Raw genomic sequence first — 27,485 nt, forward strand, 5'->3', positions numbered from 1 at the left:
GTGTTCTTTTATAAGATTCTTGTTCGCAATTATGAATATTAAAGTTTATAGGGATTATAGGCATAAGAGAGAAAAAAAACAACAAATAAAATGCGCTACATTAAGCAATATCTTTTGTTTATTGGTTATTTGGGATTTATTCTGTTAATATATATTGTAAATGACGAATCATCGCCTTGAGTATTTCGACCGCCCCCGTAGCGTCTTGGATGGCGATCAGCCTCGGAAGAAGCCGAGGATGCTTTCACAATCCTTTCACATTGTTAATATAAAAATCTTTAACTAAAACAACTCTTGTGTTGCCTTTATCTAAGATGTGAATACATCAATGAATCTAAATATAAATTTTTGTACATCAGCGATGGGACACTTCCGAGGGCGTATGCTCTTCCCAAAATTCATAAAGCCAATTGTCCATTCAGGATCATTGTCTCTTCCATTGGTAGTCCACTACATCTTTTAGCGTCATATTTACATAGTACAATGTTTGAAGCGTTCCCTAAAGCCCAGAAGTCACATAAAAAATAGTTTCCCATTGGTCGACACTATAAAAGGAATGCATATAAGTGAAGAATACAAATTGATTTCTTTGGACGTATTATCATTATTTACTAATATACCGATGGATATGGCAATTGATTGTATTAACGAAAAATGGACACAAATCGAATTTATAAAAGCCAACACATTTATTTTAGATTCAACTTATTTTACTTTTGACAATATCATTTATAAGCAAAATTTTGGGACATCGATGGGCTCTCCATTGTCTCCCATCGTTGCAGATTTGGTTATGCAAAGACTAGAAAGAACTGCCTTGATGTTGTATAAAGACAAAGTTCTCTTTTATTTTCGATTTGTTGACGACTCGTGTGCGACTGTCCGAGGTTCTGAGATTGATTCCTTTTTTAAGGCTTTCAATTCTTTTCATCCACAGTTACAATTTACGTTAGAAATCGGAACAAATTCTTTAAATTTTCTTGACATTTCGATCATTATCAAAGACAATTACTTATAAATTACTTATTTTATACAATTTAATACAATTACTTATTTTTCGATTGATACCAAAAACCCACTTTTTCGGGTAGATTTCTCAATTTTTATTCAAACCATCCATTATCACAAAAGAAAAGTATAATCATTAGTTTAGTAGACAGACCGCTAATATTATCACATCCAATTTTCCATAGAAATAATTTAATTTTTATTATAAGAATTTTAATTGAAAACGATTACCCTCTGAAATTAATTTTTGATTGTATCAATGCAATGACAGGATCAAGAACATTGCACACGATAGTTAAGAAAATAACAATGGTTTAAATGACAATAATAAAGGAGAATCATTGGAGCTTCCTTCATGGTTTATAGTACCATATGTACCGAGACTTACTAGTCCAGTCAAATTGTCATTTTGCCTTGCAAAAAAATTGGAAAAAGCGATTTTCTTTTTCTGGCATGTGGGGGGGGGGTCTAAAAAAGCATAACTCTAAGTTTTCCAAGTGATTAAGGAAGAGGCAAATTTGCTACGCTTAAAAACCCACAAAAAAATTGTTTTTTTAATAACTCGGATTCTATTGAAGATTTTTGAAGTTATAATAGCTCATTTAGTAGGTTTTTTCATGCTCTACAAGTTGTCTTTATAACTTTTTTCTCTACGATGGATAGTTTGCGAAATATTTTACTAAAAGTACGAAAATTCAGTTTAAAAAAAAGATTAATTGGCCTTGGATCGATCATATCTCGTTTTCTACCACATTTATCGAGAAACGGTTCAGACAAAACTTGTAGCATTTGTAAATACCTTTAATTTAAGCCGCGTCGCGATCGATTTCGTCAAATAGAACGCTCTACAGAGCGGCGCAAAGTTGTAAGGTCGAGGCGTGTCGTCACGCGGAACGCGCGTAATTGCGAAACATACTGCAGATAAATGATGTCGTCGGCTTTTTAAGCCGAAATATAGTTTCTTTATGCATATATTTATATTTTTAATATAACGTCATTCGAACGCAGGTGCTTCTCAGAAAAATTTGTATACCTGCTACGACAGGTCAGCTTCAATCGTACGAATGAAGGAAAAAGAAAGCTAATGTTTTCGAACTGAACTCTTACGTTTTGATTCCTTTTTACATCACCGAAAAATATAATATTAATAATAACAAGAAAGAAGGAAGCACAAAGCAAAGCCTATCACGGTCAAAGCTAGATCAAGATGCTTATTATCATTATGTGTGAATTTATATATCGCGTATGTAGTTCTCTCAATCGCGTGCCGAACATTTTTTCAGACTTACAACGCAACTCTAAATAACTACCGCGGTAATATCACTTTAGTTAGATTGACAATCAATCTAACAAATTTCGATGCTTATAGCATCTTATTAGATCTTAATAATATGTTGAAAGAAAAGGCGTCTAAGGTAGGCTCCCACTACATTATCTTACTGATGAGTCCAGTAGTGGAAGCCGGGACGAAACGCCAACTTGTGATATTCTTCGCAATCTTATTTTTCACAGATTTCAATTATCATTACTTTAATATTAAATTTTAATATATGCCTTTCAACTTATTATTAAGATCTAATAAGATGCTATAAGCATCGAAATTTATTAGATTGATTGTCAATCTAACTAAAGTGATATTACCGCGGTAGTTATTTAGAGTTGCGTTGTAAGTCTGAAAAAATGTTCGGCACGCGATTGAGAGAACTACAATACGCGATATATAAATTCACACATAATGATAATAAGCATCTTGATCTAGCTTTGACCGTGATAGGCTTTGCTTTGTGCTTCCTTCTTCCTTGTTATTGTTTAACAATTGTACGGTCGTAAAAAATGAGATTCTATTATTTGTTATAATATTAATATTGATACGTAAATAAGAAACAATAAATAGTACTATTAACATTAATTAACATTAATATTATTAATAATAATAGCAAAGAAATAAATAATTATATACTATTAATAACTTCATTACGACGCGTTACATTAATTATTATACATTAATAATGTTGCATAAATTATTATTAATTATTATATTGACGCAAGTTTTAGTTACATATTTCTAAACACAAGAAAAATATAAATATATGCAAAAAGAAACTATATTTCGGTTTAAAAAGCCGACGACATCATTTATCTGCAGCATGTTTCGCAATTACGCGCGTTCCGCGTGACGACACGCCTCGACCTTGCACCTTTGCGCCGCTCTGTAGAGCGTTCTATTTGACGAAATCGATAGCGACACAGCTTAAATTAAAGGTATTTACAAATGCTAAAAGTTTTGTCTGAACCGTTTTTCGAAATGAGGTAGGAAACGAGATATGACCGATCCAAGGCCAATTAACCTTTTTTTTAACTTGAATTTTCGTACTTTTAGTAAAATATTTCGCGAACTATCCATCGTAGAGAAAAAAGATATAAAGACAACTTGTAGAGCATGAAAAAACATACAAAATGAGCTATTATAACTTCACAAATCTTCAATAGGTTTTTAAGCGTAGCAAATTTGCCTCTTCCTTAATCACTTCGAAAACTTAGAGTTAAGCTTTTTTAGAACCCCCCCACATGCATGCCAGAAAAAGAAAATCGCTTTTTCCAATCTTTTTGCAAGACAAAGTCGATTTTTCCGACAATTTGACTGGACTATACAAATTCAAACAATTTAACAAAAACAATGTCAAGGTGGCATATTATAGTTCTAATAAACTAAGAAAATATATTAAGGTTCATAAAGATCCACTAGATTACCTGTCTAAGACTAATGAAGTATATAAAATAAATTGTAACGACTGTGATGCGTCTTATGTGGGACAAACAGGAAGGAAATTAAAAACACGAATTGCAGAACGCCTTAATCACATTAGATGGAATACGAGTTCTAAATCGGTGATAACAGATCACAGATTGCAACAAGAACATGAGTCGATTGGAATAATGTACAAATCTTAGATGAAGAACCGTGTTATGGGAAATGTATTGTCGCAGAAATGCTCAACATTAAAAAACAGCAAAACAATCTTAACCTACAAACAGACACATTAGACCTACATGAAGCATATATTCCTATTATAAACAAGATATGACTTTGCATTACCGAAATCTTAAACATTATAGTTTCGTACGTCGAGTTAGTTTGACGGTTATAAAAGTTTTATATTTCGGACGATTTGCACTTGCAATGTGTTAACAAAATAATGATTTTGATCGTCACCGAATTTTAGTAAATGACTGTTTTAACGACATGGATTACTCGAGGGTGAGTTTTTTGTCAGAGGGACAATCGCTTGTCACATTATTCTATTAATATAACGTTAATTTTATGTCCTCATTACAACCACAGAGATACATCACAAACGATCATCCAATCGCTTGATGAGCTAGATTGTTCTCTCTGTGGAAATACTCAACGTTTTAGAACATAACACTCCATTATAGTTATATTCTTGTTAATTTTTGACTGCGTTAACTAAAGATGTTTTACTGCGTCAATTAATATTTGTATGTACATTTGAGGATGGCTTGAATATGCAGCCGAAACGTTATGATTTTGACTTTTCATTGCGTGCGCATTTATAGTGTGAATTTTAGTTAATTTTTATTTTAATTTAGTAAATGGTTTATTAGATCACACGTATAATATTGACTCTTAATTGCCTTTTTATTTCATTGACAATTTTTTAATACTAGGAGTCCTGTATATTCGTTCTATTTTATATATATATATATATTTAAAATTATAAATTTTATCCAAAAATTAATGCAAAATTTATACATATGTAAATTTACATATAAATTTTGAATTACTTTTTTGATAAAATTTTAAATTCTAAATTTTTTACAGCTGACTCGAATGAATATTTTGTTGCTAACATGAACGAATAAAGAAGAGGAAGCAGAAGTAGTAGTAATAGTAGAAAAAGAAAAAGAAGAAAACATGTTATCCGGTAACTTGGAAACAAAGAAACCGCCTCCTAATTGGATCATTGTGCAGGAAGTAATAAATCGACAAATAGGTAGTAATCCGTTATTCCAAAGAAGATTTTATAGTTCTTTACATGCAGTAAATCGACTGGAGTTTAAGTACAAGCTTTGTGATCTTGAGGTAAATTATTTATTTTGTTACATGTTGACTTTATTATATACAATGTTTTATATATTATTTTTAGATATAATCTTTATAGGTTTTTCAAATCATGTATAGCGATATGTGTTAAAATTTGGTTATTATTTATAGAGTGTTTCTGTGAGGGACTTAAATTTCAATCAAAAAGGAAATTTATTAGCAAATGCCTATGGAAATACAGTTTCTATTTGGGATTGGGCTGCAAAGAAAAAGCGTTGTTGCATTCCAAGTGGCCATAACAACCTAGAAAAGGTATGTATTTATGAAATATAATAAAGTATTGCCATTTGAATATTTTGTAATAGTTATTCTGATTTAATTGTATTTTTTTATTAATCTTTAAAATTTCATCGTATATATGTTTAGGCCAAATGGCTGCTTTTAGATGTAGAAAATTTTATGGTCACTTCTGGTTGGGATGGTTGTATACGTTTATTAGATCTTGAATATAACTCATCGAGACAGTTGATGAACTATGCTTCATTATTTCATCCGATCCGTATGGATATGGCGAATGACTTCTGGGAATTGGCTGTGCATCCTGACATACCCTATGTCGTGTTTTCTGCTTTAAACGATTCGATTTTATCCATAGATATCCGGGAGGATACACCAAAGTAAGTCATTGTTATTAAAAAGTTCACATGTAATAATGTTTCTTATATATTCTTTATTTATAGCATGTAGAATGTCTATATATAATATTAATTTTTTTTGTACCAAAAATCGTTGTATTGACTGCGTTCAGCAGACTCAACAGTTTTGCAACCGTTTTATGATTCGTCTCGCTGATTGGTTATACTTTTAGATCTAAAGGTATAGTCCTATCTCAACGAAGAGTCATAAAATAGTTAGGTATAAAACTGTTGAGTCTGCTGAACGCGACCATTGTCCGGCGTTAATTGTAGCACGGGATCGTTCTGTGCACTTACATGTATATGCGAATCAATCTTATTGTGATTGAAAGATGACTGGATCGTTATGACAGCTATAGCCCGGTTCAATCAAAGTATTATTTATATATTGATTTATTTCGGTTCAACTTACTGTTAATCTTTTCCTAATTCTTATAATTGTTTCTGTTTTTTTAATTCGAAGAATTAGAAAAACAGGAACAATAAGATAAACCGAAATTTACTTATATTGTTTGCACCGGAGCTAATGCCTAATTTTAAAATGTAGATTAATTTTAATCTTGATTCAACTTATACTTTGGACAAGAAAAATTGATAAGAATCTTATTGAATCGTACATTTGAAACTCAACAAACAGAAAATAGGATATGCTGGCATAAAAGATCTAGATTCAACAAAAAAAGTTAAAACAAAATTAAATTTAATCTACGTTAATTAGTAGAAACGAACATAAGTCAATTAAATTCTACATAGACACAATACGCAACACTAAATTTTGACAATATTCAATACTAAAGACAGTCAATATAAAAACATAAATAATACAAACATGAAGTCTACAACAATCTAGCTTGGATCTTTAATTGCTTACATATACCGCGGTACTATCAAGAATTAAAACAAATGAATAATTAACTGATATACGTAGTCCTCCCAAACTGCGTGTCAAACAATCTTTGGTCTTGAAACGCAATTCTAATAATCTGGAAATACTAAATCTGGAAATAATTCTTCTTATTGTGAAAAATATTACCTCGGCCGGGAGTCGAACTCGGATACCTTGCTTTACGCGCAAGTGTCTTAGTCAATTAGACTACCGAGGCCTTATAGTAATATTCCTCGTAATAATTTATTTTAATTGGTGATAATACCGCAGTAGTTTATATGTAAACAATTAAAGATCCAAGCTAGTCTGTTATAGGCTTCGTGTTTGTATTAGATATAATAATAAATTTTGAGTTTACATGATAAAAGTGTTTATTTTTATTCTGTACACACATGTTATATATATATATCGACTATAATAAATATATATTTTCATATCCATAGATTGCTTCATATAAAAGACCTTCGAAATAGTATACTAAGAAGTATACATTGTAATCCTTCTAATAGTAATGAATTTTGTGTCAGCGGTGCATTTCCCAGCGTAAGGGTGTATGATCAGCGAAATATTTCGAAACCACTTTATCAATTGTGGATCACCAAGTATAACAAGGTATGTATTAGTTTGATTCAACCCTATTGCTGAAAAGTTTATCAATATTTAAAGAAATACTACATTGTTTATGTTTTTTACATGAGTTTTAATATACATGTAATTTAAATCTGTTAGAAGGCACATGACGCCTTTGCATTAGTCACCAAGTATAATCACGATGGGACAGAGATTCTCACATTGTGTAATTGCTCCGAAATATTATTATTTGAGAAATCAATGTGGTCATGTGAAGGAAATTCGAATCATACATTATTTGAACGCTCTCAATTTAGTTCTGTACCTGGTGAGATAGACAAGAGACATGTTAGATGTAATTATATTATTATTATATATTCCCGGCATTTTACTTTTTTTTATTCTTAGAACTCTTTATTTATGTATATTTCAAAAGTAAAGAAGCATACAGTAACATTATTCAATGGTTTATTTGTTAATTAATTTTTATTCTGAGATTATTGTTTAAAAATTTTTTTATTTACATTTTTTATATTTTTTTGTCTATGTAATTAAAAAAGCGACGCTTTAAATAATTCTGATTTATGAATAGTTGATATTAAGTTGTCTCAGTTATGTGTTGTGATTGCAGCGATACATGAAATCAATTTTTTCGGACCTAAAAGTGAATTTATTATGTCTGCATCCGTTTATGGTGATATATTCATTTTTGACAAGAAAAAAAAAACTGCGGCACAGTGGTTGATAGAAGATTACAAATTTGTTAAGTACTTTCATTTTGTGCATTTGATAAACAAATTTTTCTTTTTCGTAGTATGTGTTGCACAAAATAACTTTTATTCATTTAATGTATAGGTGGATACTCATCATTGCTTAGGTCATCCCCATATTCCTATCCTTGCAACGGCAAGTGAGTCCAATATTCTGATATGGATGCCTTCGAGCAATAAAGATCCAACAGAATCAACATTTAAGACTGTATGTATAGACAAGAATTATCTGTGTGTTTTTTTGCATTTCTTTTTTTTTGCTTAATCATATAATTTAATAAATAAATAACATAATTTTTAAGACAACGTCACTAAAATAAGTAATATAGTTGAATACAATACATTAGTGGTATCAATAAACCATAAAATTATGATTCATGCATTTCCTGTTCTTCACAAGTACATCAAGTTCAGTAGAATAGAAAGCAAGCATATAACACTTTCTTTTTCCGATTACTTGCATTACAAAGATATATTTCATATCATAGAGAGTTTGTGAAAGTAAGTTTGTTCGCCTTATGTACTTTTTTTACACTAAGCATTTTTGTCTTCTTTCTCTTCACCCACACACATACACACACACGCACGCACGCACGCGCGCACACGTCCAATATACAGGGTGAATTTTTTATCCTGAAACTTTCAAATATCTCGAAAAATAAGCACAATAAGAAAAAATGTTAAGAATCAAAATTTCATCATTCCGATGGTAACATACACTGACGTTAAAATCAGTCCCCCACCCCGCCCCCTGGGCGGTGAGGGGGGGCAAGTTTGAAATCTTAAAAAGAACCCCTATTTTTTATTGCATTTTCGGAATCTTTGGCTAAAAGCACATACGATTTGTCTGAAACATTTTTCTCGGTTCATGATAGATGGCGCTGTAATCAACGAAATTCAATTTCTTCGATTTCTCTTGCTGACAACCCATGCTTACGATTCAGCAATACATTAACAATAAAAATACCACGTTTTTATTGTTAATACTCGAAATTAGTCTTAAAACAAACTTCTCATTATTTTTAATTACTTATTAATTACTTCTCAAGAAAGTACTTTTAGCGTAACCAGGAACAACGACGTGACTTAAATTTCAGCACATTTTCTTGTGTACTAACATGAGGATTAGAAAAAGAAAAAATTAAACACTCTCGAAATGTGTTTCGTTGGCCTCCTCTGACCTCGAAAATACGTCAGAGCTCAATAATACCCAGGAAACACTTTATGTAAACGTATTAATGTAAACTTAATAATTACTTCTACCAATTATTCGCTGTAGAATTCATTCCTTATTGTGGCACGCACAGCCGCAACACTGAGCTGATTCATTACGGATATTTATTTATATTCTGATATTCTGACCTAGATCAGAAAAGGCCAACGAAACACTTCGAGAGTGTTTACTTTTTTCTTTTTCTAATCCTCATGTTAGTACACAAAAAATTGTGCTGAAATTCAAGTCACGTCGTTGTTCCTGGGTTACGCTAAAAGTAGCTTCTTGAGTAGTAATTAATGAGTAATTAAAAATAATGAGAAGTTCGTTTTAAGACTAATTTCGAGTATTAACAATAAAAATGTGGTATTTTTATTGTTAATGTATTGCAGAATCGTAAGCATGGGTTCTCAGTAAGAGAAATCGAAGAAATTGAATTTCGTTGATTACAGCGCCATCTGTCATGAATCGAGAAAAATGTTTCAGATAAATCGTATGTGCTTTTAGCCAAAGATTCCGAATATGCAATAAAAAATAGGTGTTCCCATTTAAGATTTCAAACTTGCCCCCCTCACCGCCCACGGGGCGTGGTGGGGGGGCTGATTTTAGCGTCAGTGTATGTTACCCTCGGAATGATGAAATTTTAATTCTTAACATTTTTCCTTATTGTGCTTATATTTCGAGATATTTGAAAGTTTCAAGATAAAAAATTCACCCTGTATATCAGGAAATGGAAAGTAAGGGTCTGCGCACAATGGAGGAACAGATATTAAATATTAAAATATTAACCTATCAGAATCGTGTATCCGATGTATCTGGTATCTGATAGGTTAATATTTTAATATCTAATATCTGTTCCTCCATTGTGCGCAGACCCTTACTCTTTTTAAAATTAATAAGTTACAGTTACTCGTTATAGAGTCAAAAAAGTAACGGGTTACCGTTACTTATTATCGCTTTTTAAAAGTAATTGCTTACAGTTTTACCGTTACTCGAAAGGTAACTTTTCGTTACTTTTCCGTTACATTTTAAAAATTAGTCTGAAAATGTACTTTTGCAGTATTTTTTGTTCAAACGTTAATAAAAGCAATATGTACATATATAGCATGAATAACACTGACACTATGTATAGTTTTATTTTTTAGTTTTTTTAAACACAATTTCGTAATTCTAAAACCTGTAAAATATGCAGCAAACTGAGATATACATATGTCCGATGTATCACATAGAAGATAGAAGAGCAAAATGATTTCTGAAATAATGGTACTGTATATATTTCTCTATCAAAGATCACTTCAGGATCGTTACAGCAGTTAACAACAATGTTAACATATTTCAGGAATTTTTTAATACTTTTTAGGAAACTAGAAGATTATATAGGATTGTATAGGACTATCTGAATTACAATATAAGTTAGAAATTAAAAGGAAAATTAAGAAATACACATAATCTAACAAATAATAGAATCTTAATTTTATATTTATACGACCATATAATTGTTAACCAATTAACAAGAAAGAAGGAAGCACAAAGCTAAGCCTATCTCGGTCAAAGCTAGATCTCGATGCTTATTATCATTGTGTGTGAATTTTATATACCGCGTATGTAGTTCCTCTAATCGCGTGCCGAAAATGTAGACGCGGCGTCTAAGGTAGGCTCCCACTACATTACCTTACTGATGAGTCCAGTAGTGAAAGCCGGGACGAAACGCCAACTTGTGATATTCTTCGCAATCTTAATTTTTCACAGATTTTAAATTATCATTACTTTAATATTAAATTTTAATATATGTCTTTCAACATATTATTAAGATCTAATAAGATGCTATAAGCATCGAAATTTGTTAAATTGATTGTCAATTTAACTATAGTGATATTACCGCGGTAGTTATTTAGAGTTGCGTTGTAAAGTCTGAAAAAATTTTCGGCACGCGATTAGAGGAACTACATACGCGGTATATAAAATTCATACACAATGATAATAAGCATCGAGATCTAGCTTTGACCGAGATAGGCTTAGCTTTGTGCTTCCTTCTTACACATAATCTATATTATAGCTATATTTTTACTTAATCTATACTCTTAGCTATAAATCAAATATTTTGATAGAAAGAAAATTATAACGCTATTATTAAAATATATAACAGAAGTTTTGCAAAAAGATGCGTTTTGCAATTGCTCGACATAAATGTACACAGAAATGTACAGAGTAAAACTTTTTGTACAGCTCAATTAGAACAAATGTGTACGATGTTTAGATTAAGTTAAACTAAATGCCTGTACACCTGTATTAAATAAAAAACATTCAATTTAAAACCACATTTATAGCTGTCGTAATTAATAACATGTAATTGTTATGATATGATGAAATAACATGTCCAATCGTATGCAAAGGAACGATAAAAGTAACTGTAATTTCGTTACCGTTATCCAAAAAATGTAATTACGTTACAGTTACTAAGAAAAAAGAAAGTGACGCAGTTACCAATAAAGTTACCAAAAAAATAACTTGTAACTGACTTCGTTATAAGTAACGAGTTACTTCTTTTCCCTGATATATATTTATCTCATTTTAAGTGTAAAAGTATAAGCAGTGTAAGCAAGGCATACAAACTTATTATTCTGTCATAGATATGTCGATATTAAATTGACTATTTTGTGTCTTTTCTAGTATCTTCATGAAGATTTCTACAAGTTCAATTATTCTATCGACGATTACTACCATGGTAGTGATTCTTCCGATGATTCCTACAATCAGTCGGAAAATATTCACGTTCGGAGTGCCAGTGAATCGCCCTGATTCGGGGCGTGTGTTCTTTTATAAGATTCTCGTTCGCAATTATGAATATTAAAGTTTATAGATATTATAGGCATAAGAAAGAAAAAAAACAACAAATAAAATGTGCTACGTTAAGCAATATCTATTGTTTATTGATTATTTGGGGATTCTGTTAATATATATTGTAAATGATGAATCATCGCCCTTGAGTATTTCGACCGCCCCCGTAGCGTCTTGGATGGCGATCATCCTCGGCTTCTTCCGAGGCTGTTTCACATTTCCCGGCGGCAGATCCCGATGATTCGCGGGTACCGGATGGTATACCTGGGTCACAGTATAGGTAAGTACGCAGTAGTTTCACTCTCCAAAATTTATGGGTGCGCGAATCGCACAACTTTCATCATGGCATCGATGTCACGTATGGATACTGTGTCACTGTGTGTCACTGTGGTGTCGATGTGTGCAGTGAAAATAAAGGCCTTGCACAACCAACAACATGGCTGACTGTAGGACACATAGATCAAAGGTACCGACACAGAGTGAAACTATTGTACTTACTTATACTGTGCCTGGGTCTTCGCTTATTCGTACTTATTAAACTCGAATACTCACGGCTCGAAGTCAACTGTACGGGTGTACTCCCGAATCAGCGTCCGGTACGCTCGCTCTCGCCCGCAACGTTTCGGCATCTACATGGGAGAAATGCATACGACTTAGTTTCCCTCCCGAAAAAATGAGAGCAGCCAGGATTTCCGTAGCAAAAAGAAGTAACCGTGGCAGTTTATTACGACTCTCTCTCTGAGGAGAGCATTAACGGGGCCCGATGACCGGGCTACCGAGACCGCTGAGGAAAGGGACTTCCGCTCGCACGTAACGAGAGCTTACGAAGGCTGGAAGAATATCTAATGAAAGAACGAGAGAGTAAGGAACGACCGAAAAAACGCGCGCGGATTCACTATCAATTCTCTCTAAGGATGCTGAAACGGGGCCCGATGACCGGGCTACCGAAACTGCAAGGCAAGGAGACCTCCTCTCGCACATAAAGAGAGCTCACGAAAACTGTTGTAATAATTGTCAGAAGAGCGAGAGAAAGGGATAAGTTCGATCCTTAAACGAAATTCTATCGCATTCAGCTGGCTCGGTACTCTCATACGCTCGCGGTAACGGCACTATAGATACAACCATTTTCGTACATTTTTTAATAATCTGACATTAAATTTCTGTTAACTGAATGCACCACCGAAGAGTGGCTCATCCTGCTATAACTACAAAGGTAATCACAATATAAACCTACTTGCCGTGAGTGATGCGAATTGTTTCTTTAGTATTGTGGGCATTGGAGTAGAAGGGAGACGTAGCGATGCGGGTGTATTTGCCAGCAGTGACCTTGCTCGATTATTAGAAAGAAAATCACTTCAACTGCCTACGGCCAGGCATTTTGATTATAGCTGATTTAAATTTTCGTACGTCTTATAGTAGGGGACGAGGCATTTCCACTAACATCTTATGCGGCCATATTCTCGAAGTGGGAATTTAACTATTTCGAAGAAAATTTTTAATTATCTACAGATTAAGTAGGACACGGAGAATAGTAGAATGTGCGTTTGAGTTACTAGCGGCAAAATAGCGAATTTTTCGTCAGCCAGTATTGTCTCTCACATTTCAACGGCCAAATAATTAGCCGTTCAAGCTGCAACAGCTATACATAATTTTATAATGAAACGTGAACTCTTCAATTGAAGCCATCGGAAAGAATTTATTCTGTTTTAAGTAGCGATGACCGAAATGTAATTTTGACTGGAATTGAAAATATACAAAATTGCAATGCACGAAGAAACGTTGAAGCTATACGAATTAGAGATGCCTTTGCTACGTATTTTGAAACTTCAAACCCACTTGATTGGCAGTGGAGGAAAGATCTAAACAATGAATATTAAATTTCTGTATTATGTAATTATATACAATGTTATATAATTATCTATAAGATATAAAATAAAAAAGCCATATTTTTTCCTAAGAATTATTAATAAATATTAGATCGTACATACCTCAACGTTTTGAACTTGACATACTCATATACGTAGTGTGTATAACAAAAAATTTTTTTTTCAGATTCAAATATGAACACTAGTCGAGTTTTATTTAAGAAAGAAAAGTTTTATTTTATTATATAATGTATAATATATTGGTAAAAAATTAAAGATAACTTTAATAATACAACAAATTTATCATTTTGTAATTTCCCTCTCCGTCATTTCTTCGTCTTCAGCCCTGTGAATGAGATGCACCAGCTCCATTTGTGTTTGCCTTCTTCGAAGATCAACCTACGCAGCACATCTCCTATTTGCTCCAGGAAACTGTCCACTGCATCCTTTTTTGGCGTATTTTCGGCAAGTAATTAACTGCAATATGTTATTATGCAGTGACTACGAATCGAGATCATACTGCTATTCTATAATACAAAAAATTAAAAAAAAAATAATAAAAAATATTACTAAAAATATATAAAATACTGTATATTTTGTATAGTATTATAAAATGCTATGTAATATTACTATAATAATAAAATACTACTATAAAAAAATAAAAAAATGCAAAATATTAAAAGATCAATTTCAAACTAGCTATTACAGTTTCTGTGAAGAGAATCAGTATAATATAAATTTATTAAGTTAAAAGATATGAAAATATATCAGTTAATTATGAAAATCTGTGAGATATTGGTTATTTAAAATTAATTCACGTTTTTGTTTTTTTGTTAGTCTGCAATGAGCCGAACTACTTGCTGTTTCAATGCCTGACATGCTACAATCTGTTAAGGTGCCTTTTTATGCGATGCTAAAACGCTCCTTTTATATTTATAGCATCAAGAAATATTGAATCTAAAGCGGGGAATACAGACTCTTGCATAAAGCATATCACATGAGGCATAAAAAACTCAACCAATCAAAATTCTTTATTACATAGCAAGGAAGGAAACGAAGAACTTTGATTGGTACATTTTCTTATTATTATATTAAAGAATACACCAATAATAGCGAGCGCTCACTCAATTGTTGAGTCCGCTGAATGAGCCCAATAGACGCGTTCAGCGGATTCAACAGTTGAGTGAGCGCTCGTTGTTATTGGAGTATTCTTTTAGATCATCCAATCAGAATTTTAGATCTAGAAGAATGCACCAATAACATTGAGCGCTCACTCAACTGTTGAGTCCGTTGAATGTACCCAATGTGTCTTAAGGTACTTTTTCATGCGCAGCACGCTGCAGCAGCAATTCGTTACTATTGGTTAAGAATTTTATGTAAGCTAGATGACGCACTTCCGGCGCAAAATACATTTTGCCGCAGTTCGTTGAAGTTGAACCGAACGAACAGCAAGCAGCAAGCGGCAAAATCGAGGCAATATTATTTATTGCAATAAATATTAGGAAAATAAACGAAGAATGGCTTCGGATAAGGTACGAATGTTTGTAAATTAGATCATTTTATACTTTACACTTTACTTTTTCAAATTTGTGGTAAAGTATAAAATGATCTAATTTACAAACATGTATTCGTACCTTATCCGAAGCCATTCTTCGTTTATTTTCCTAATATTTATTGCAATAAATAATATTGCCTCGATTTTGCCGCTTGCTGCTTGCTGTTCGTTCGGTTCAACTTCAACGAACTGCGGCAAAATGTATTTTGCGCCGGAAGTGCGTCATCTAGCTTACATAAAATTCTTAACCAATAGTAACGAATTGCTGCTGCAGCGTGCTGAGCATGAAAAAGCACCTTTAATGATCCTTTAAGGTTGATTTATACTGGCCGTAAACTGTTAACTTATGCCGTAATCTGTAAAAATTGACCAATCACAGTCGAATGAGAGGGGAATAATCGATTATAATTGGTCAATTTTTACAGATTACAGCATAAGTTAACAGATTACGGCCAGTATAATCCAACCTTTAATCAGAGTCGCGAAATAACGTCAATAAGAGGTTAGGTCGGCGATACCATTTTTCAGCAAAAACCGGAAATAGCTATCAAATATAATACTACTGCACGTACGAGCATCATCGCAGTTGCAATGAAAAGACTATGATTGTGATATATAATACCTAATACGTGTGAATCTAAATACAGTTATCAGAAAGAAATTACATTATTATATTTTTTATATTAATACTGTATTTCATAAAATTATATTTTCTAAAATGACTGCGTTGTTCTGCACCAGACTGCAACAATTCTGCAAAATAAAGTTATATTATGAAAGTCTTTCCTCATAATCCTGAAAAAAGAGCAAAATGGGCAGCGAATGTAGGTCGACTTAAATTTGACGCCATGACTATTTCCGGTTTTCGCTGAAAAATGTCAGCACCAATCAAAATTGGAAACGTTATTTCGCGACTCTGATTAGAGGGTCTCTAATAGGTGCATCCAGAAGCACGACCGCTCACTAAGCGCTCAATGAGCTTTTTTATCTGATTGGCATATTCCATTAGATCTAAAAATATTAACCAAACAGGTACAAGAGTTCACTGAGCGCTCAATGAGCGGTCGTGCTTCTTAGGGTACTTTCCAGCTACGACACAAGTAGAGTACACAAGGCTGCGTTCCGTTTCAGGCATATGCGCGCATTTTATATAGCGAGCGTCACGTATACTATAGGGAAATACGCGCATATGCGTGAAACGGAACGCAGCCCAACATAACCAAGATTTTTACATTTTGTACTATTTATTTATCTAGGAATGATATTCCGACATTGCATGAGTGTGTACGAAACAAATAAGGTGACAAAATATTCTTTTGAATTAGTAAATATACCAGAATACTTTTCCTATTAGAAACACTAGTGTAAAGTGACTAAATAGCGTTTCAGCTACAAGTCGACACTGTGTCACACAGTGTTTCGTAGCTGAAAAGCACCCAATGTGTCTGACTAGCGAAGCTTCTACCGGCCGCCACTATAAGCGCCACAGAGAAATCTTTGCATCGCCAATAGAGTCTCTAGTCTCTAGTATTCAGTTCGCATAGACTGTGGAACTATAGTGACGGACGTAGATCGAAATAAATGGCTACTGTCACGGCGTCACCGTACGTAAATGCCAGTAAAGGCGGAATTATGGCTCGTCAGGTTTAGGCAGATTTAGATAAGATTAATTGAGTATTATCAAAACCGTGCGAGCGTTTCGACTGCATAACATCGGTGCAAGAACGAGGACGAGAGATGTCCGGCTTTGACGAGAATCCCTTCGGGGAGCCTACGATTAACGATCCCTTCTCGGTGAGTATAGCATTTACCTCATGTATGTGACAGTGACGAAAGCGAAACACGCAGAACTGACTCCAATATTGCTCTCATCTGTCAAAATTCTCCGAGGCGTAAATCAGTCTGTCTCGTTGATATTCGCTCTTGTGAAAAGTTAATGAAGATTTACCGAACGATTTTACGTCGTAACTTATGTAAATGCTCGGCTAAAAATTAGTGTATGTGTCATTCTAATGTCGGCATAATTTCCCTGCAATTTTTCCTTATTCTTATCGAGAACGAGAAAAAGAGAGGTCAATAATTATAAATCTAATTTTGTAAAATTTTTATGTTTATATGTATGCTTCCATGCAATATTACTGTATTTTGTATGCAATTTTGTATCATTGTGATAAAGTGTATTGTTCTAATATTATTTTTCTTTTAGTTCAAGTTTATAACTTTGTTTTAAAATATGATTTGAATAACATGTATTTTTTTTTAATAATAATTTATTCAAATATATTTTTTTATATCCAATGACACAAGTATATACTTATAAGAATAAAGAAGGAAGATAAGATAAGAGATTATATTAAAAGATTAAAGAAGATATGTCAATGTATATGTTTTAATACATATTAGGATCCAGCGATACGAAGAGCAGTAACTTCTACACCCGCTAGTAGAGGCCTTGAAGATTATAATCCTTTTGCTGAACAAGGTACTCAAGGAACTACACAAGTCAGAGGAGCAGTAAATCCACCAATCTATGGAGGAATTGGTGCGACGCAGCAACCTGCTACACTTCAACCTACCAATCAAGAAGCACCTCCTCCTGCATATGTTCGTACTCCCCAGCAAACAGTCAATGCTGCACTTGGAAGCATGTCACCTCCATCAGATGTAAATTTATATACTTATTTCCATGTATTGCGTGTACTTGTGGAATACATAAAATATCTTTAAGTCTGTGTTCTTTTTTGCTAATCTTTTCAATCATTCATCTTTTTTTATTTTCATATCTTTATTTTTATTTTATTTTTTCTCCAATATGGAGAAAAAAAGAAGACAGAGATAAAGTGAAATACAATTGAAAGATGATAAACCAAAGATCAAATAATACAAATTATTTAAATGTTTTAGCAACGAGCAGAATCAGAATGGAAAGCCAGAGCGGAAGAAGAAATGAGAAATACTCCGTACTATCGTTAGTATATATTACTGCATTTAATATTACTAATATAATTACTGCGTACATTTAATATTGCTAATATAATACTTTGCTTTGCAATTTTTAATATTAAATAAAACTGTTTTACATATATTTATTTCTGGATCTTTTAGCAAGACGAAATAATTGGCCACCATTACCAGACAAGTGTTGTTTCCAACCATGCTTCTATCAAGATATTGATGTGGAAATTCATACCGATTTTCAAAAAACAGTGAGACAATTGTATTACCTCTGGATGTGTAAGTTTAATTATATGCAATATTGGGGAAGAAATCGCGCTCTCGCGTCATTTTATCTTTTTACATCTATTAAACAACAAAGGTAGAATGACACAACAGTCGACAGTGCGCTTCTCGAACACTATTTTGTATTTATTAAACAATGACGTGATGTTTAATGTTTATTTGTATATGGATAACAGTTAATATTGTTTATAGTTCACGGTTTTGTTCTGCTGTTGAATGTAATTGGAGGATTTGTCCTGATGCTCTGTGGACAGGGTTTCTCAGCCTTCGGTCTGGCTATCTTGTATCTCATACTTTTCACTCCATTTTCTTTCATGTGCTGGTTTAGACCAGCATACAGGGCTTTCAAGTAAATTCATTTATCATTACAGAAATCTGATAAAGTACAGGAATTAGAAATAAACCTTGTTTTAATATTTCAGAAACGACAGTTCTTTCAATTTTATGGTCTTTTTTTTTGTCTTCTTCTTTCAATTAATCGTCACTGGCATCCAGGCTATAGGCATTCCTGGTGCTGGAACTTGGTAATATATTTGTATTATACTTAATTTTTTATGTACAATATGCATTTATACATTGATACAAATACAAATATTTTTGTTTTTCAGTGGCATAATTACAGCAATTAGTATGTTTGATGCAACGGCCAAAGGTATTTTTGTCGGTCTTATTATGCTCTTCGTCGCTATTTGTTTTCTTCTTGCAGCAGGTGGTGATCTTTTGCTACTTACTAAGGTATAGTATATACACATAAAAATGAAAGAATGAAGATTAACTAGTATTGATCTCAATGAAATAAAAATGAGACTATTTTTTAGATCCATCGCATTTATCGTACCTCTGATGCGAGTGTTACGAAAGCGCAGCAAGAATTTGCTACAACATTTTTGCGAAACGAGCACGTGCAAAATGCTGCGAGCAATGTTGCGGCAAGTGCAGTTCGCTCGCAAATGGCTAATGCTAGCCAACCACGCTATTAATTGTATCATTTATTTGTCCTACAAAAAACACTATGTTCTGGCTTTACATCATTCAGTAAGTGGATAGATCTCATTAGTTCCACTACTTATGGATTATACAAAACGATCATAGAAATATTGCAAATTTTATTCTTACAATGAAATTCTGCAATATATTTGAAAATTGTACTTCACGATAAAATTTATTCTCTGATGTGTACGTTGATTAACATTGTTAATACTGCAGTTAATACTACTGCATGCTATTTCAAAGTATTAACGGATATTCTAAAGAAATTTTTCGAAACTAGTATGTATTTTGTTTCTAAGTATATTTTTGTTGAAAGAAAATTATACTATACATATAACATTTTTATATGTAAGTTTGATGTATTAATTTGTATTGCCGTTTATCATGTATGTTTATTTATGAAATCTTCAAATTAGGTTATATGATGTGAGTGAGCTCTTGATAATCATATCAATCATATCATCATGATTTAATTATATATAATTGCTTATATTTACTAGATATTCTTCGCAAAATATTAGATTATAATTTAAAAAGATTTTAACGATATTATTGGCTCATTGCCCTCTTTCTCTGTATTATTTGTTTTAAAAACATATTGAGCCTTATCTCAATGTACATTTTTTATATTTACTAGCTTTCATATTTTAGTGGCACAGTCTCTTGACATTGTGATCATATTATAAGTTATGAGAAAATAATTAAATTTATTCAAAGTTTAAATAACTACAAGATTTGAATTTTAGAACATAATTTGATCATATTTGTTGAATGTTAACATAAATGCTAATTTACTTATAAATATTCACTTACATTTATTCAATAATTTTCTTGTAACCTTGTTAAACCCTATACATTCCTGTTCTTATGCAATATGTTAAATCATTTTATTATGACTGTTGTTTCTCAAACAATTCTTGTTTTTATTAAAACGAAGAATATGTCAATGATAAAACAAATTGGATTTTACTGAAAATTGTATAAATTTGTAAAATAATTTTATAATTTTTTCAAAGTGTTAAAAAATGTTATTTGTTGAAACTGAAATATGATTTATTTGTATATCTTCACATATTATAATGATAATAAACATACATAAATATAACAAAATTTTTTAAAATAATCTACAAAAATAACCATGAATATCAAATATTTTCTATGTGAAACCAAGATCAAATCTGATAAGTTTTATAACGATTATTAAGCTCAATAGGTATTTATTATAAAAATATTAATTTAAAAATACTGATTTTTAATTCCGATTGTGAAACACATATTGGCAAGTTTATATTTATATGTATGATTCTAGTTCTCGTAAATTAAACTTTTTGAGTAAGTCTTTTGCTGTAAGAAACCATTGTGACGTTAGTATCGTATAAACAATGCTAAAGTATCTTTATCTATTTTATGAATTGTTATGAATATAAATATACCTTTTAAATGATATGTTACTATTGGATCTATTGGAAATTGACAACCAGCATCAGAATTTACTAATGTGGTTCCAATCAATTCTGCTGCAATGATTGCATCAATGACTTCTACTTTAGTTCGGTACATGAGTTTAGCGTGGCCCTCAGCTAATCTGCAAGAAAGAAATTACGTCCAATAATGTTATTGTTATATATTGTTGATAATTGAAATTAAGTCTAGACAAACAACATTTGAAAATAAGAACTCTTGTCACTGAACATTAGTGATGACTAATTTAAATGATTATTTTTTTTGTTTTACCTGATAAGACTATCTAAGAGCCGCACTGTTGTTCTCTCAGGCCTTCTTTGAGGGTCTGATCTATGATGAAGATAAGTTGCACTGAGTATCTTCTGTGCCTCTTTGGTTAGCATTGGTTTTAACGTACGTACATGTGTGAAATATTCGCAGAGAGTCTCTTCTGACCATAAGCTCGTTAAATTCAAAGGACCCATAAATGTTTCAGAATATCTATAATATTTTATGTTTTATTATTATGAATAATATTGATTGTGTAAAAAGCAAATGCGAATATTATTACGAATTATTTTCTTCGTCTTCACAGGCAGCTTTCAAAATGTGACTCGACGCCAATTTATCCCATTCAGGATTTCTAGTATCTTTCAAAAGAAGAATCAAATCAAAGCGCGACAAAAGAGGATTTCCTAAGCAGGTCTTCCATTCATCGCCCGTAAAACATCCGCCATCCGGATTAATGGCTGCAATGACAGAGCAGCGACTATTCAATGTGCTCACCATGCCAGCTTTGGCAATGGAGATTGTTTGCTGTTCCATTGCTTCGTGTACAGAAGTTCTATCATGCGAACTCATTGTCGTAAACTCATCCACGCAACACACACCTCCATCTGCGAGCACTAAAGCCCCCGCTTCTAAATGCCAACCGTCCGAATCCTGTAATGAATCTCTCGCAATAAATTTCTCTTAATAAATGGCCTCTTAACTAAAAAAAAGTGAATGAGAATAAAGCATTTCACATGTCGATACTAACTCTGATAGCTGCTGCTGTTAGTCCAGCGGCAGTACTTCCAACACCTGTTGTAAAGACAGATCGTGTAGTCAGTCGAGAAGCAACTCGAAGCAATTGCGATTTACCGGTGCCAGGATCTCCAACTAGAAGAAGATGGGGCTCACCTCTTATACGCGTTCCCGTTTCATTAGTTTTTGCCACACCACCACACATAACAACAGCTAACGCTAATTTTGCGATATACATCCCATATAACTGTATATCATTAAAGAAGAAATGTGTTACATTTATTAAAATGTTTTTTATATTAATGATATAATTAATTATATAAAATATCAAATGTGTATATTATTCTAGGTAATATATTTAGGAACATTAAATGTACTTGTGGACAAATAGAGGCGAGAATATTATCTCTGCCAGATAATACATTATCTTCATAATGTTCCCAATACGCTGTAAATGTATCTTTTATTTGTGTTGTAGAGAATGTTGCTTCTGACATTTTCCTGCGTATAGAAATACTATTTGCCATCAGAAATGTTGTAGCTTCTGCGCGTTGGCCAACCTTTAATTTACCCCATTTTCGTATAATTATTCCACTACAAATATTTTTATATTTATAATTAAAGCCAATTGCTAAATCAAGTTTTATGATTTTAATAACTATACATTGATATTTGCCTTATGTTTAACATAATTATAGATATATATTAATAAAAAATTATTTATAGACCTGATATCTATGTTATCTCCAGGTTTACACTTGTCAACAAGATCATCTAATAATACTACTTCTAGACCCACCGAATAGTAACTTCTTGTATCTGTTTTACATTGGTCCTGTATATATAATATTTTTCAAGTAAATAATAATATTTAATTATAAAAATCTGATAAAATTTTTTTATACCCGAATCTTTATTTCTTGATAATCAGAACAATCTTCTTGGTCTAAAGATGTTGAAGCAGTCAATTTTTGAGAACGACACGATTGACATTGTTTGATATTCCTAAATGATTGCTTTTCCCATTCTAACTATAAGGACAAAATTAAGATTAAGATTGTTATGTATATATAGACTTTAAACTATAATTTGCTGTTATTTTATATTGTATTCTTTTGTTAAACAAAGTTTACCTACTTTAGCTAGATTGATGTGTTCGCATTTTCTACAGATAAAACGTTTTTGCATTTTCATAACTGTAGGCTGAGACATACGTACTACAATTCCAGATGTCGAAACTAGCTCACCAATTTTACCTACGTCCATTTTTATAGGCACTGCAGTAATTCGAATATACACCTGGATATTAACATGTAACAATAAAAATGATTACTCCAAAAGTAATTCGTAATTTACATGTAGTAACTAATAAAATAAACACACATACTCTCGTTTTTACTATTTGTTCATTGTCAGGTTTATATAATTGTTCTTGAGCTTTTATTGCTGCCTCGTTACATAGGGGTAAGTAATGTCTAGGATTGCGTAAGATTTTTTGTGCATTCTCCGCATCAGCTTCAAATAATGACACAAAACTGAAATGTAAAATACAATAAGAATGTTACTACAGAATTACTTAAATTTGTTATTGATACATTTAAAAAATTACGTGAAAAATAAGATATATTTGTACTAACCTAGCAAATGCTTGTAAAATAACTTACTTTACGTATATTGAATAGCATAAATGATTTTCTGCAGCATTTAAAATGCCCTCCAAGTCTTTCACATGATGCTTCAAAAGATAGTCTTCAAGCATGTTGACAGTTTTCAGTAAAGTATCATTTAATATTTAATCCGAAGGTACATACATCTCAAGACAACATGACATCAAAAACAGCGTAAGTAGTTCTAAGTTTTAAGTGGTATTCTTCCCGCCAAACGTCAAGTAAAGCTAGGTAAAGATCGTTCTGCTCTCTGCTGACTGACCACTGAACAGCTGATCTTCTCTTCATGTAGCATTTTTCATTGGAAAAATTAATATAACTCCAGTGCAATTGTACAGCAATACTGTAACACCTCTCGTAAGGTGGTTCGAAACAATTATTTTTAATAGAGGAGATCGTAATAAATCGAGTGGTATCGATTGAAATAGAAGAACGGATTTTTACCAATTTTTTAAATGATATTTATCTCTTGGCTGTGGTCAAAGTCTCGCTACAAATAATTTGAAGCGTTTAATAGACCAATAAAAAAAAAAGAATTTTACAAATTGGCCAATTAGAAAATGCTTCAAAGCATTTGTAGCGTCGCGTTGACCGTACCCCTTGTCAGACGTAAGAGAGTCGCATGTCCTTTTTCGACAAAATGCCAACAGCAGTACTTGGGCACCTCGTAACTCGTAAGGAGGTTCATAATAAATATTTTTAATAGAGGAGATCCTAATGAATTGAACGGTACCGATTAAAATAGAAAAATAGATTTTTTTAATAATTTCTATGTTGTCGGACACATTCAAGTCGCGCGTCCTTTTTTGGTAAAACTATATAATATAATTGATTGTAAATCCGTTTATGTATTTTCAATGTTAATACATAATTTAATCTTTTTTAAATTATGAGGTTATCATGATAATATAGAATCTGTAATTAAAAGAATAAAATTTTATTTATTTTAGAGTCTCTAGATATTTATCCTTGGATCTATAGATATATATCCGCTATCAGATTTTTCATGTGTGATCCATAGGATGTAAAAGACATGTACTGAAATACATCCTTTATTAAAATTTAATACTAATACTAACGAATTAATCATTCATTTCGAGTTGGTGTATTAAAAGTACTATTTTATAATAATTAAAATAAATAATTAATTGTATTTTTTTTTTTTTCCCCAGTATATTATATAGATCAATAATAATTGAAATTGAATTATAAACAGCTCAAATAAATTAACAAATTAAAATTAACAATAAACCTCCCAAGTCAAGAATAAATTGAGCAATAATATGGTTGTTAAATATATCTATAAATTTATAATAATGATAACATTAATATACGGTACGTTTCGACTTCACAGAGTCCTCATCAGCCGTAAAAAAAACCTCTTAACAGATGAAACCAATTTCCTCTTAAAGACATCCGAAATTACTACGACCACACTATATGTCCTAACTGTGCAAATGGTCACACGTTAGTGACAAAGATTCAATACATATCCAGTCAACCAGACCCCCCCTCCACCCCACCCACATGTTTACATTTCTATCCATCGTCAGAAACACGTTTAAGCAAATGAACATATATGTCATCGAGAGATTCAGTATCCTTTTTCAAATTAATACTGTTTAACTGTTCTTTTATATGTAATGTCTCTGATATTAATCTCTTATTATAATTAGATTCGAAGTCCATAATTTTCGTATTCTTCCAGTCAAAGACATGATTGCACTCTAATGCATGGTTTGTTAAAACTGAATATCTAGATGCATCAAGTTTTCTATTATTTATATATTCATTTACTCTAGTATTTAATTTCCTCTTTGTCTGTCCTACATAAGTCACATTACAGTTTTCACATGGAATCTTATATACAACATTATTACTATTACCTTTTTCTTTTTTATCTTTAAGTACTTTAATAAATCTATCCAACTTATTCAAACACCTGTAACCAATACTATAGACTGATTCATTGAACATATGAGTAATTGAATATGTTACACTATTTATAAATGGAAATACGATGAACTTTTTCTTATTTAAATCTTTATTACTTTCTTCCGACTTATCACTGAATGTGGAAGTAATTTTTTTAGTTTGTATCAAATTTTTAATTCGTATACTAAATTGTTTGAAAATTAATTCCAGCGGATATCCATTATTTAAAAGGATTGAAATACATTTTTCTAAATTTTTCTTATGAAATTTAGAATGTGATAGTAATATCGCTCTGTCCACCAGGTCATAAATTGCGCCTATTTTGTGACAAAGAGGATGGTTAGACAAATAAGATAAATACCCCTCAGAAAAAGTTTTCTTATGAAACCAATCAATTGTTATACTACCATCTTCCACAATCAGTAACAAATCCTCAAAACTTATACAATGATTATGCTCATATACTATTGTGAACTGTAATCGTTCATGAATGCTATTAAAAGTATCAAAAATACCCATGATTTTGTCCTCCGGGGCTGCCAAAATTATATCATCCACATAACGAAAATAAAATAACACATTGAAACTTAGTAAATTTAAAGCTTTTTCTTCCAAGTCTTGTAACACTAAATCAGCTACAATCGGAGACAACGGTGAGCCCATAGGTGTCCCATAGGTCTGTTTGTATACTGAATTGTTAAATTTAAAAAACGTCGAAGATAAGACAAATAAGATAAGAACAAAAAAGATAAGAACAGACCTATGGGACACCTATGTGCTCACCGTTGTCTCCGATTGTAGCTGATTTAGTGTTACAAAACTTGGAAGAAAAAGCTTTAAATTTACTAAGTTTCAATGTGTTATTTTATTTTCGTTATGTGGATGATATAATTTTGGCATCCCCGGAGGACAAAATCATGGGTATTTTTGATACTTTTAATAGCATTCATGAACGATTACGGATCACAATAGAATATGAGCATAATCATTGTATAAGTTTTTGGGATTTGTTACTGATTGTGGAAGATGGTAGTATAACAATTGATTGGTTTCATAAGAAAACTTTTTCTGGGAGATATTTATCTTATTTTTCTAACCATCCTCTTTGTCACAAAATAGGCGCAATTTATGGCCTGGTGGACAGAGCAATATTACTATCACATCCTAAATTTCATAAGAAAAATTTAGAAAAATGTATTTCAATCCTTTTAAATAATGGATATCCGCTGGAATTAATTTTCAAACAATTTAGTATACAAATTAAAAATTTGATACAAACTAAAAAAATTACTTCCACATTCAGTGATAAGTCGGAAGAAAGTAATAAAGATTTAAATAAGAAAAAGTTTATCGTATTTCCATTTATAAATAGTGTAACATATTCAATTACTCATATGTTCAATGAATCAGTCTATAGTATCGGTTACAGGTGTTTGAATAAGTTGGATAGATTTATTAAAGTACTTAAAGATAAAAAAGAAAAAGGTAATAGTAATAATGTTGTATATAAGATTCCATGTGAGAACTGTAATGTGACTTATGTAGGACAGACAAAGAGGAAATTAAATACTAGAGTAAATGAACATATAAAATAATAGAAAACTTGATGCATCTAGACATTCAGTTTTAACAAACCATGCATTAGAGTGCAATCATGTCTTTGACTGGAAGAATACGAAAATTATGGACTTCGAATCTAATTATAATAAGAGATTAAT

General features: G+C 31.9%; 3 protein-coding genes across 3 annotated transcripts; 2 read left to right on the forward strand and 1 right to left on the reverse strand.

Moving 5' to 3' along the window:
- The first annotated feature begins 4,945 nt into the window (after positions 1-4,945).
- Positions 4,946-12,007, forward strand: LOC108777204 (DDB1- and CUL4-associated factor 8-like protein 2). Its single transcript, XM_018544030.1, has 7 exons — positions 4,946-5,113; positions 5,246-5,386; positions 5,501-5,751; positions 7,165-7,267; positions 7,385-7,573; positions 8,081-8,203; positions 11,879-12,007. The coding sequence occupies exons 1-7, from the start codon at positions 4,946-4,948 to the stop codon at positions 12,005-12,007; spliced, it is 1,104 nt and encodes a 367-aa protein (XP_018399532.1).
- A 5,089-nt stretch (positions 12,008-17,096) lies between these two features.
- On the forward strand, positions 17,097-19,784 carry Scamp (secretory carrier membrane protein). The gene is made up of 8 exons (XM_018544039.1): positions 17,097-17,260; positions 17,870-18,130; positions 18,371-18,434; positions 18,572-18,700; positions 18,899-19,055; positions 19,129-19,230; positions 19,315-19,441; positions 19,525-19,784. The coding sequence occupies exons 1-8, from the start codon at positions 17,204-17,206 to the stop codon at positions 19,684-19,686; spliced, it is 1,059 nt and encodes a 352-aa protein (XP_018399541.1). The 5' UTR covers positions 17,097-17,203; the 3' UTR covers positions 19,687-19,784.
- Positions 19,785-20,987: 1,203 nt separating this feature from the next.
- On the reverse strand, positions 20,988-23,924 carry LOC108777206 (DNA helicase MCM9). The gene is made up of 11 exons (XM_018544031.1): positions 23,830-23,924; positions 23,553-23,700; positions 23,303-23,464; positions 23,071-23,196; positions 22,894-23,000; positions 22,543-22,759; positions 22,179-22,412; positions 21,711-22,081; positions 21,431-21,640; positions 21,130-21,281; positions 20,988-21,040 (listed from the first exon to the last, which is right to left on the reverse strand). Exons 1-11 carry the CDS (start codon positions 23,922-23,924, stop codon positions 20,988-20,990), a joined length of 1,875 nt encoding a protein of 624 aa, XP_018399533.1.
- Between the last annotated feature and the right edge of the window lie 3,561 nt (positions 23,925-27,485).

This window comes from Cyphomyrmex costatus, unplaced genomic scaffold (genome assembly GCF_001594065.2).
Source record: "Cyphomyrmex costatus isolate MS0001 unplaced genomic scaffold, Ccosl1.0 scaffold415, whole genome shotgun sequence".
Taxonomy (NCBI): domain Eukaryota; kingdom Metazoa; phylum Arthropoda; class Insecta; order Hymenoptera; family Formicidae; genus Cyphomyrmex; species Cyphomyrmex costatus.

Coding starts and splice junctions, on each gene's coding strand:
- LOC108777204 (XM_018544030.1), top strand. CDS start 4,946: ATGTTATCCGGTAACTTGGAAACAAAGAAACCGCCTCCTAATTGGATC. Junction 5,387..5,500: donor GCCATAACAACCTAGAAAAG/GTATGTATTTAT, acceptor ATATATGTTTAG/GCCAAATGGCTGCTTTTAGA. Junction 7,574..8,080: donor GTGAGATAGACAAGAGACAT/GTTAGATGTAAT, acceptor TTTAATGTATAG/GTGGATACTCATCATTGCTT.
- Scamp (XM_018544039.1), top strand. CDS start 17,204: ATGTCCGGCTTTGACGAGAATCCCTTCGGGGAGCCTACGATTAACGAT. Junction 17,261..17,869: donor CGATTAACGATCCCTTCTCG/GTGAGTATAGCA, acceptor AATACATATTAG/GATCCAGCGATACGAAGAGC. Junction 19,442..19,524: donor ATCTTTTGCTACTTACTAAG/GTATAGTATATA, acceptor ACTATTTTTTAG/ATCCATCGCATTTATCGTAC.
- LOC108777206 (XM_018544031.1), bottom strand. CDS start 23,924: ATGCTTGAAGACTATCTTTTGAAGCATCATGTGAAAGACTTGGAGGGC. Junction 23,701..23,829: donor TGCTATTCAATATACGTAAA/GTAAGTTATTTT, acceptor TTTACATTTCAG/TTTTGTGTCATTATTTGAAG. Junction 22,760..22,893: donor GGAGATAACATAGATATCAG/GTCTATAAATAA, acceptor AAATATTTGTAG/TGGAATAATTATACGAAAAT.